At 37.5% G+C, this 12,420-nt stretch overlaps 1 protein-coding gene across 2 annotated transcripts in view; it reads right to left on the reverse strand.

Moving 5' to 3' along the window:
* The window catches only part of PCCA (propionyl-CoA carboxylase subunit alpha), a 294,626-nt gene that overhangs the window by 167,485 nt on the left and 114,721 nt on the right, over positions 1–12,420 (reverse strand). For both annotated transcript variants that reach the window (XM_062566813.1, XM_062566814.1), the window contains exon 12: positions 8,062–8,212. In XM_062566813.1, coding sequence (XP_062422797.1) covers positions 8,062–8,212 — 151 coding nt within the window. The remainder of the gene's footprint in view (positions 1–8,061; positions 8,213–12,420) is intronic.

Here is a 12,420-nt window from a genome sequence, read left to right on the forward strand (position 1 = left end):
GAGAGATGCATGCAGGATTGAGAATTAAAGCTCTGATCTTCGACAAAGGAAGGAAGGATGTGGCAGGAGAAGTGAAGAGACTGGGCCCCTCTGCTCCCAGAAAACATGGGCATCATCATTCTCTTCTTGTGAAAGCTCTAGAAGAACTGTGCCAGTTAGTTAAGTAAAGTAACTGTGTATCTATTTTTAAAACACTGCAAGAAGTTAGGTTTTAAAACTTATCTCCTTTTACTTTTCAGACTTCTACTTCAGGGGTCATTCTTGCCTACTTTTCTTCCTACTGTATTTTCTTCTATTAATTTTGTTCTATATGTCTTCACCACCAACAGCCTTTATTTTCCATTTTACAGCTACTAAATCAAGGATTAAATTTTTAAACAGATGAATGGAGGTACGCTCACAAATGGCATTCCATCACACAGGCTGAACCACTCTTTTAGCTTTGGGTCATACGCAAAGTCAGCCAATCCAAGATCTTGCCAGTGAGACCTCAGTCAATCAGGCAAGAGCCAATGGTGGTATGCTTATATGATAGTGGATGAATTCTCACATTATCTCTGTCCTTAACACAAAGGCAAAACCAGACATGTTTGCAGCAAACAGTCTACAGATCTAAGTTCTATACAAGGGCAGCTGTCCGTATTATCAGCAGAACAAGGAGAAAAATTGATCAGTGATTACTCTCAGTACAGTTAGCTGCCAGAAGTATCATGTTTACTACTGGTTCTGCTACTTACAGCAAGTCTGGCCATAAACAATTTGTAATGGGAAGTTCCCATTTTAATGCATTTAAGTACAGTATAGATTTATTTAAATTCTGACTCCCAACTTCCCGTGATCCACACGTACCTAGTTCTCTAAGACTGACACTTAAACTGTTTCTACTAAGTCCCCAAAGTCATAATTATTGTGGCCACCACTATCAATAAAGGACAAAAGGAAAGTGTTTCCTCTTCTTACTAGAAGCTGCTCTTCTTCAGAGACCTCATCGCAATCAGCTTCCTTCTGAGCACTACAAGAGTGTTTGTTTCCCTAATCTCTTCCAGTTTCTATAGCAAAGGCCACTGGCAGCAGTAATAGCAAAGTTTGTGAGAAAATAATATTAAGCCCCAGTTTATAGATGGTGAAGCAGCTACAAACAGGCTAAAGGAATCTGTCAACACAGCACATGTTGATGTACAATTGACATCTTCCCAGCAGAGTATGGAAAGGCTGCTAATTCTCAGTCCTATTCTGTGATTACTAACAGTCTTAGAGCCTTACCGTACTGGGGTTCATCCTCAGCTACAACAAGTCATGCAATTTTTATGAACAGTTTGAGCTAACAGTTAAATTGGTAATGGATGCTTCCCTTATACGAAGAGGAATAATTTGAGGATATAATTTTACTCACGACTAATGAGGTGCTCAGATCTAATAGCAAACACTTCTGGGCATTCTCATAGATTACACTCTTGCCCCTGTGCTCATAAGGCATCAAGTTTATCACACATCAGCTGGATCATTCAAATAGAGCACAGAGGCCAAGAAAATCTAAATTTCAGAAGTACTACAGGAAAGACTACAGCCTATGTCATCCCTACTACTAGAAGTCCCTGGCTGATATCATATACTCCATTACATTCAAATAAGTAATTTCAAAACTTTCAACATACACCACTGTTTTCAGGAAACATAATTCACCTGGGATCCCATGTGCTTTTCCTCTACAACCAAACTAACATTGCTTCTCCCAAACCCACCATCTTATAGATGTTCCCCATCCCCCTCTATTTCAGTAGACCTATTTTTCATTTTGGAGGACTATTCTGCTATTCAAACATGCCAAGTTTTTGACTACTACAAGTAGGGAGCACTCTGGGGTCACATCTTCTTTCTGCAAAATAAGCCCTTTGTAGTGGTTCACAACAGTCATTCCGGCACTTGGCTTGAGGGGGAGGAAGCTTTTTGGAAAGAATGTCAGACTGATACAAAGACTCAGTGGAAATCACACAGGAAAACATAACAGGAAATTTGCTTTCTATGTTGCCATTTTGTATAGACATAGTATATAAATCAGAAAAGAAACAGCAATTACCGTTACTAGTATTCGATAGAGAAACTGAGAAATCAGCTAATGCAATGAGAAATAGAGAAATTTCCATCAACTGAGATGCTCAGGCAGACATCTAATTATTTCATAAGATGCTTCAGTAATAAATACTAATGCATGGACATTTGATACCAACTAACTTAAGACAGTAGACACTAACTTTGAAATATTTAATCTGTCTCCTTACAGGATGTTATCTTCCAGTACCACGGATTCAGTTAATCAATTTTTCTTTCCAAGGATTCGTTTCTTTTTTGTTTTGACATAGGTCAAAAACCACTTACATAGCTTATGAGCTGTGAATCTGTCTTTTCTTTGATTTAAACATATTGCACACGCTTTACACCAACAGGTCATCTAGCTCACAATTTCAGGAGATCTTCGACAGTTAAGATCCCACAGTTCAAAAAAAAATCGTTCAATTTGGTAATTCTACACAATTTCCTTTCCACAACATGTGGCACATAAGAAAATAAAGAAATTTATACCCACCGAAATTGTTTTATGCCTTCTTTACTACAGATGCTATTTTTTCTGCTTTCATTACATTTAGCAGTAGTATTAATGGCCTCTCAAGGTTCTTCATTCAAGATGGCTCTTGTCACACTGCAGCCATGCTTGTATGTTCTTTACACTGAATTTGCTAAAGCAAAGGAACTAATGTGCCATTTGAAGAACGATCTTTCGTTTCTCTATTTATTAAAAATGGAGAGGAACCCCCTTTTTTTCCCACTCTTTAGCAGCTTTCTATGATACTTATGTGGTAATGCTGTCCCTAAGATATCATTCCATGCCCTGGCAGCACTGTTAATGGCATCTTTCAGACTCAATGACTTATACAAACAATGTCGTTCTCTTCTGTCAACAACAATTAGCAATGCTTTTCTGTAGCTCTTTTGGAAAGCCTCAAAAGCAGACGACCAGTAGCTACATAATGAAAGTTGCATTAGGAGGCAAGAATGTGGCAAAAATCTGGTTAACTGTTGTCGGCTGACCCTCTTGTGTGAAGAAGTGGTGTTTGGCAGCAAAATCACCTTTTCTTTCGGTTCTGAAAACGGCCACGAACAGCTGGTATAAACTGTGTGCAGAATGGATCCTGGTGGGCTTAGGGGATCAGTAATGGGATAAGAGACCTTTCACCTTTAGGTCAAGAGTTCAAATCCAGCCCAGGTTAGTGGCAATTGAACGTCTTTACCGTCTGACACTGTTCGTTAGCCTATTTAAAATGACTAAAGGCAAGTGTCACAGCAAAACAAGATTCCAGTATTAAGAAATATGAAGAAGCGTCTCGGCAACCAGCAGACAAAGTCACTTGAGGTTTGCCTTTGAAGCGCCTCCATTCAGCCTTCGTGGAAATCTGCTCCTCTAATTACTGACAGCCCCTTTCAGTGCTCCCGCGCTCCTTCCCACCTAGCACAATCCGGCCTCCAGGCAGCTACGCACACGTAGACAACAAAACCATCTCTTGCCATCCCATGGGTCTGCTACAGATATCAAAGTCAACACTTCTCTGTGGTTTTATCTGGTATTTCAGACTGAGCTCATCACTTTGCTATTTGTATTTTGCTGCTCCTGTTTATATAGTGCAGCTGCAGTTATTTTCCAACACTTCTCTCCCTTTCACAGAGCAAACACGTAGCTGGTGCTGCCTAATGACGTGCAATGGCAGACAGATACCGCTAAGAACAGTGGAGCTCCAAGTAACAACCAACAGGATTTGTACACACTCGTAGGCATTTCCCAGTCATGCTTTTTATTCTTCTCTGAATGGACACACAGATAAAAAGGGAGGTATAAAGAGACAAAACTGTCGCAAGTAAAAAGATCTTCTTCTGTATTTTAAACCAGGCATTGCCTGTCTTGTACAAAACCAAAGCTTTGGAGCGTAACACTTCCCAGGAGCTACTAAAGTCTGATAAAAACACTAGAAGAGATGAACTCAGCTCTGGCAATGTTTTATGTGTATTGCTCTATTTTAAAGGAACTTGAAAACACATTTACATAAAATAGTTAAATACTCCCACTATAATTAACTGCAAAACAGAAACACAAAGATATAAAGATATGCCAGTTGCTTTCAATAAACAAATCTTTTAAATGTCAACAGAATATTCCACAAAAATCTACTTCTAAATCAACTTTCTAAAAACAACATGATGACAGAAAAATATTCAAGCTGTTGCATGAGGAGAAAACACATTGTTTCTCATAAATTACCATATTTCTCAACTTCACTGTACTGAATACAGTCTATACAATCGATCAGACATAAATTATATGTAAAGATATAAATTATATTTAGGGTAACTGCTCTCTTAATACCACTAAAACACCTTGCTTTCTTTTTAAGCCATCCAGGGATGCTTCTGAATTCATGGCACCACAAACAACAGCTTCTAAAACATTTTATACTTTCTCTTTAGTGTCACTAACTGATTCACGCTTACGACATTTAGACATACCATACACCCTATGCAAATAGATATTCTTTATTTACAGACTGTAGACTCTTTTAATTTAAAGTCAAAAGGGAACATTTTCTTCCAATGAAAAGCGAAAGACTTTTCTCCTGAAAGCCAGCATTTCTGATGCTAGCTTGAGATTTCAACACAATTTCCAAGTTTAAAAAGTTATCAGTCTAAAGGCTTGGTAACTTTTATTTATTTCAAAGCTCTTGTTTGGCTACTTTTGTTTATGACTGCCTTTTATTAAGCCAATGACAACCAGGTAACACCAAGAAAATCACAGTGCGAGGAGCTATAAAACATCAGATATTCAACATCTGGTTAGCCTCAGCAATGCTAACAGTGAAACTGCCTGAAAACCATTCAAAATGGACATTAAATGACAACACACAGGAAGTTCACTTGTAGCCAGTAGGGCAGACATTTCTACCTTCTCTTGTGAAAAGCAAGAATAACTCATTTTGCTATGAAAGTTTCCAATCTCACCTCACACTTACCAGCTAGCCTCAAAAAGACAGCAGAAAAGCAGATAAAATAAAAGATACATTGCCAGCAGCAAAGAATAATTCACTCTAGCTGAATCACTCGGAGGGAGTGAAACATCTGTAACAGATTTGTGTAGCATACAAGTGACAATAGAGCTGATTCACGAACTTTATTAACTTTCCAACCTCATACATTGCAGCACTTCCCACCAAAATTAAATAAAAAATAGACTTCTTGTAAGGGGCTATTTATGCTTGCTTTCAGGACTATACGGCAAAAAAGTTACCTTCCCAAAGAGCCCATTAAAAAGATAACCAAATAATACAACTCTCAATTACTACAAAATAGTTTACAAGAAATACTGGAAGAGATCCATGACAGATACACCTAAGGGAGGGGAGGGGAGAAATCAGCAGACAGTGCAAAAATGTTGGATATGATTTAGTATCAAATTTATTCTGAAGTCTGTATCAGACTCTAAAGTAAAAAGGCTGCAATGATCTGATTAGTGATTACATGAACATTAAAACAAAGATACAGGAAATTATTTAATTTAGCAGACATGTTCTCATGATGCTGACAGATAGCTGCATTGACAAAGATATTTACATATAAGATGTATGTTTCAGGAAAGCTCTTCCAACTGTTGAGTGTTCTGCAAAAATAGGGCAGAACAGTTAGGAGATGCAAGAGGAAAAGGCTGAAGCAATACAGGGACATCTGCAGAATCTCCTGGTTCTAAAGTTAAATTGGACAAGTGTCATTAGATTTTCTATGTTTGGCTCTTAATAGAAGGGAGTCAGAACTAGATGTTAGTTGCATAACTGTTAACTGAACAGAAAGTAAAGCTCGAGGCCTGGAAAAAGTGACAGATCAATTGGGTAAGCCTAGGGAAGAACTGGAGAAAATTACTACTCTCTAGCCTCAAACTGAAATGCTAATTAGAGGCAATACATAGACAAGATAGAGGAATTAGAGAATATCTACTCAAGTACTGTAATTTGAGATTAGTAAATTTCTTTAAGAGATAGAAGAAATGAGTCCGCTATTAGAGTGGATTGTCAAGCTGCTTAGGCTATATTTCAAAAGGAGTCTTTAAAGTCCTTAAAATCAGAATTGTGAGAGCTTTCTTACTGCGTATTCGGAGACCTCTACAATAAAGCAAGTTGGAGGTTTTTCACTTCAAATACTCTTACCACTATGTATTAAGGAGGGGAGGGGAGGGGGAAATAGACACCACAGCACAGTACAATAACATGATAGAAAACAACTTGCAAAGAGAATCAACTCCAAAGATACTTGATTGCCAATTCCATTTGCAGCTCAGGCTAAATAATACCTAGATAGCCAAGTTGTAACAAGGAAATCATTTAGAACTTTTGGTAGATTACAAAAAATCCATAAATGAATTTTCTTCCACAAAAATGAGGGTGCACAGAGTCACTGGAAGTTATCTCAAAAGCTGGGAAAAGCATAAAGAATGTATTCAAAGAGACAGAAATTCTTCATAACATTTTCATAAACAGTACATAGCAATTAACTATTACCCTTTTTAACTGAGTCTGAGGTAAAGCAGACTATGCCTACCAGACAAAGTCCTAGTAAAATCAGAATTGAGCATGATGGAGCCCAGCACTAGAGACAGTACTCCAGATGTGTCCTCATCAGGGCTGAATAGAGGGGCTGGCAACGCTCTGCCTAATGCAACCCAGGATACCATTGGCCTTCTTGGCCACAAAGGCACACTGCTGGCTCATGGTTAACTTGTTGTCCATCAGGTCCCCCAGGTCCTTCTCCACAGGACTGCTCTCCAGGAGGTCAGTCCTCAGCCTGTACTCATGCATGAAGTTATTCCTCCCTAGGTGTAGGACCCTGCACTTGCCTTTGAACTTCATGAGGTTCCTCTCTGCCCATCTCTCCAGCCTGTCCAGGTCCCTCTGAATGGTAGCACAGCCATCGGATATGTCAGCCACTTCTCCCAGTTTTGCACCATCAGCACACTTGCTGAGAGTGCACTCTGTCCCTTCATCCAGGTTATTGATGAACAAGTTGAACAGGATTAGACCCACTATTGACCCTGGGGTACGCTGCTAGTTATGAGCCTCCAAAGTCATATGTAAGTCAAAGTTTACAAAGCCATGCAAAGATGTTGGGATTACAGGGATGTCTATATGCTTTTTCTATCCCTGCCCACATGTACAAACACAGCCCTAATTAAATACAGCTAAATGGAATAAATAGTTAATCATTCTATTGCTTGATGTCACATTTCAATCTTTTTGTTACTATCTGAAGTCAGAGAAGGAGGATAAAGACTACAGTACTATTTGTTCATAAGTTAGGCTTTCTTCCAGTCTTTGAGAATGACACACAGACTTCAAATTATGTGCCCATTTTCTTAGATTATGATCAGATATGCACTATAGTAGTGAAATAAAGCCTAGAAGAGCTTGTCAATGAAACACTAGGGTCATCCGTTCATTTGTAATGCATGTTATAACAGCTACTACTTAACTACAGGAGTTCTTACAACAATCCTACACCATGATGTCATCCATGCTTTCAACTATATTAATTTTGCTAGTCATTTTCATCACTGATATACACACACAGTTTTAACTCTCCTAGAGAAACTCAGCAAACTACTACCAACGTATAAGAAATAAAAAGGAAACTTCAGTGGCCAGCAGGGAAAAGCATCAAAGCATAGTGGCCAGCCACTTACTGTGAACTCACAGCAGCACTAACAGTGACCTCTTGCAAGGTCTTTAGGTCAAGTGCAACAAAGAGCAAAAGCTCTGAGTGCTTACTTGAGTGCTGTTAAGGGCTCACTGCTGCAAAGTCTTATATACACAGGCTTACTTAAGAGAGTAACCCTTTTAACTTCAGTGGGACATGCTTACATGAGTTTCGTTAGTTATGCTGCCTTTTGCAGTAGCAGATCCTAAGTAGGGAAAGAGGTTATGTTTTGTTTTTTTAAATAACACTTCTCTGAATCTGAAGAGTTGTTTTTCTTACCTGAAGTCTAGTATTCATTTCCAAGAAGTAGAAATTCTTACTGGAGTCCACAAGGAATTCTACTGTTCCAGCAGAAGAATATTTTACTGCTTTGGCAAGAGCTACTGCTTGTTCTCCCATTGCTCTTCGAGTTTCAGGGTCTAGAAAAGTGCTACAATACAGAAGCAATGCCTTTCTTTAGTCAAAAAATGCAATTAAACAATTCAATCTTATACTAAAAGAAGAGGGCAACATTAAGTTATGAAGACATCATGTCAAGACTGTCAAGTATTTGCCATTGCATTTATATTGGTACAAAAATACTGCTAAATATTCTGATGTCTCAAGATTAGCATTAGCTTTATAAAAAAATTATTATTTCATTTTAAGATCATTTGAAAAATATACACTACAGTCTTCACAATCACAGCTAAAGTACAGGACACTCAGGATAAATTCTTTAAAATTCTTTAAAATAAAAAAACCAACTTTTCTGCAACACTGAAATCCATAAAAATGTAAGCTAAATAAAAACAAGTATATACAAATCCATGACTCATTGGAAGGCTTTTTTTAATTGTAATTAGAAAGTAAGGAGTCATGATGAAGCTGTAAGAGAAGAAACTATCCAATGAAAATTAGAATGCCAAAATAGAGGACAGTAAGTCGGGGGGGGGGGGGCAGGAGAGAGGAGTTTCTGACTGAATTAAAACAGCATGGTAATTTCAGTGATGCACTATGCAACAACAAAATTCTGGAAGTTCACAAAGTATTAATTTGGGTTTCTTATGTGGATAAGAGTATAGTGAAGAAATTAATTATTAATTAATTAATTAATTAATATTTAACTAAATTAATTTATTAATTATTAATTAATATTAAGTAATATTTATTAATTATTAATAAATTAATTAATATTTAACTGGATATTAATTAATATTTAACTAAAAAAAAAATCAACATCACAGTTTCACGTGCAGTATTTCTTCTCTCAGATCTTCTTGTAAATCAAAAACATTTAGTTATCTGTGTTTGCAATTGCAATTCATTCAACTTTACACACCACAGATGCCACTCAAGGACCTCCAAAGTTACCAGCTCAGGAGACACTGTGACCACTGCTCAAATGCCAAGCCTTCCCATTCTAGAAGAGCAGTACATCACTCCTTTGGTCTAGTGAACTGAAAGACTAAGGAAGATGCATATTTTGCGTGTTCTTCTCTTCTGTACTGCAAAATCAAATTTATATCAGCCTATACAGATTGTTAATTCAGAACTTAATTTTAGGGAAATTTCAGTGGCTTTCCATCAAAGCTGTGGAACAGTTTTACCTTCATCCTGATACACTGACTTACAACAAAACCCAATATTTAGCAGTTTACCTTATAGAAGGTAACATATAAATGTTCGTTACCTTCCTGTGGCAATTTAACTCAGGCACACAACTCAGCTATCACTTTAGGAAGCACTTCTTTAAAATGAAAAGGCCACCACACTAAATTTTTCTTTTCAGAAGTGGGTCCTAATGCTGCAAAGGACCAATCAGAAGCCTCCATTTATTTGAAGTGGCCCATGAAACTCTGGGAATTTCTAGAATCTACTCAAAGACCATTACTAGCTAGGTCAAGACTTTCCTTTCAGCACTCCCTCTGAGGTTTTTCATTAAGACAAATATTCACAGGAAAGCTAGAGAGTTCTGCCAACAGAAAAAAAAAACATTATTTGACATTATACAAAAAGCGTAGAATATTTAGGCAAGTTCAGAGATAATGGAATCCCTTTCTCAAAGCAAAAGTGCTACATTGAGTTTCGGTCCTTTCAGTGCCAGTGCGGATGGATTCTGACGGACAGTAAAGCAGGCATTTTTAGAATTTTAGAAGAAACTTCTTTTCTGGCAAAAAACAGGATCAGCGTGAAAAGGAAATCAAGTTTGACCCCAACAAAGCTACCAGCAGATCCTATGCCAGATCAAAAGAAAACACAGAAGCACAAATCCTTATCATACCTATCAAAAATAGGCACTGGTGATATAAAAGTTTCATATTTCTTATTTTGATTCAATGAGGGTAACTCATTGCACTAAATTAACAACTTACAATTCAATTTAGGGTTTCTGCAGGGTTTTGGTCATGAAAGTTCAATAAAAGTGGCTTATGAAGAACAAAACCTTTTCAATATTGGCTTCATACTCTATTTCTAAGAATAACCATTATTACTTGTTAAATGGATGAAAGACAGTTACTACCCTTTATTACAGTGGTGTCTTCCTATGTTTGTTAAATGTATGTCTGAGATGTCTGTGTTACCTCCTGCTGTAGCCAAAGAATGGAATAGAGGTATCATACTGCTAAACTTGATCTCGGCCACATAGCTAAGCTTTATGTTCTAAAATGACTGGATTATCCCTGCAATCAGCTAGGTTAATTAACTGAAGTTTTCCTATTCCCCTCTGCTGCTTTACCTTACTATACATTGTTTCTCCCTTCTTTAACCACTCACCTTTTACAACTGAAATAACTCTTCTCCAACCTAATTAGGCATCACTTGAAAACACAGCATTTTAAACCTGACTTCACCTCCCTTTCTCCCACTTATACTTGTTATTCTTTCGACCAAATAGCTCCTGTGGCAGCATGAAGGCTGCAAAATAAAAGGGATTCACAAGATAAAAGCATCAGAAAGAAAAAAAATAAGATCAGACCTGACATTTCAGTCATAAGACCTTCTTCAAGCTATTGTAAAGCTGATCAAAGACAATACAATTGGCTTGTTCTATTGTTTCTACATCCAAAGAGATGTCCACATAAACAAAATGTTACCTTCTACCTCCAGTTCATTAGAAAATACTTCCCAAAATACCTTCATCACCTTCACTCAGAGATCAGACTATTTTGAAAAGCACAGAGCTACACTGTCAGTGAAAATTTATTGCTCAACTTGCACAAAAAACATTTTAAAAAAAATGATAATTCACCTGTAACATTTACGCTTCCTCTGAAGATATTAGTATACTGGGAGAGGTTAGTATCTTCTTTTTGAAACTTCAAGCTCAGCTTATCTGCTCTGGGTAAATGATTTGTTTCAAAAAAATTACTCATCTACAGTAATTGCTCTTCTTTGGGAAGTCTACACATACTGCCACACTGCAGGCATAAATATGTTAAAATATTTCAGAAAAGAGACAGTTTTGTCCCAATGTCTGAACTGTGCCCACTGACAAATCATGTACATAGCCATGAAAGGAAGGGGCTCGCAGTTTCTCTTAATCCAGAATCCTTCAAGGATTTCTAGAGTGTGATAGGAAATGTAAGTTCTGAATGTATATACACAGAGCACAATTCTAGAAAGAACATATACATACACTATAGTTCAAAAACATCTTTTCCATCACATGTTTGTGTATATACTGATTCCAACTGTGGCTGGCTTCAAGAAGCATCCTGACAGTTAACTGGAATATGGTCCTAAAGTTCACCACACTGAAAGCTTTCAGAGCAAGCTTAATGCCCGGATAAAGTAAAAGAAGGCACAGTCCATGCGGCTTCCAGGCACAAGCATTCCTGAAAGAAGCTAAAAATGGTGCATACCAAAAAGGTCACAAAAGTAGTTTAACCATTTCATGTACCTTCTAATGCAGTCATTTACTGATGAAACAGTCTCCCTTTTGAAATCTCCTTTCTCCTAGATCTTAGTTTTTGTCCTTTAAACTGAAATTGAAAGGACATCTTTCAATTTAAAAAGACAATGCAAAACTAGTATCTAAAATAGAAAAGGCAGCTCAACTCTAAATGGATATGCTAGGAAAAGAAAATAAGGAAAAAACATACTAAGAAATTGGTCTCCAGGCTGAGATGGAATTCAAGGAAACTTTGGAAAAAGGTTAAGTGTGTGCCTCAACAATAACCATATTCTGAAAGAGTATTGTATTGCCAAGGTTTTATGAAAAGGATGCGGCATCACCTAAAGCCTCTGGAGAACAGGCAGAGATAACAAAGAAGAGTAAGTAGCAGCTACTAAGTTCTAATGACTTGCTCACTGTGGATGCTAGCATGCATCTTGCATGCTAATACAGAACACAGTGGCAGGATGCTGTTCCATCATTGCTTGTACATGAAAGGCTGATAATTCAAGCAGAAAGTTTAACAGCATCCTGAAGCTCAGCACTTTGAGAAAAGATATCTAAATGTCATTCCATATGGGGATCAAATGCTCAATCTCTTTGATAGTTAAAGCAAAGGATAGTGCTGGATGGTCAGAGTATGTGAAAGGTCCTTTCTTTGCAGACCATGAGTCACCATAAGAAAATCCCAGACCGTTTTGGTGAAAGCTGACAACGTGTTCAATAGTTGAATGCACAGACAGTCTGAACTCAAAACTGGA

This window comes from Rhea pennata, chromosome 1, assembly GCF_028389875.1.
Source record: "Rhea pennata isolate bPtePen1 chromosome 1, bPtePen1.pri, whole genome shotgun sequence".
In the NCBI taxonomy this organism is placed as follows: domain Eukaryota; kingdom Metazoa; phylum Chordata; class Aves; order Rheiformes; family Rheidae; genus Rhea; species Rhea pennata.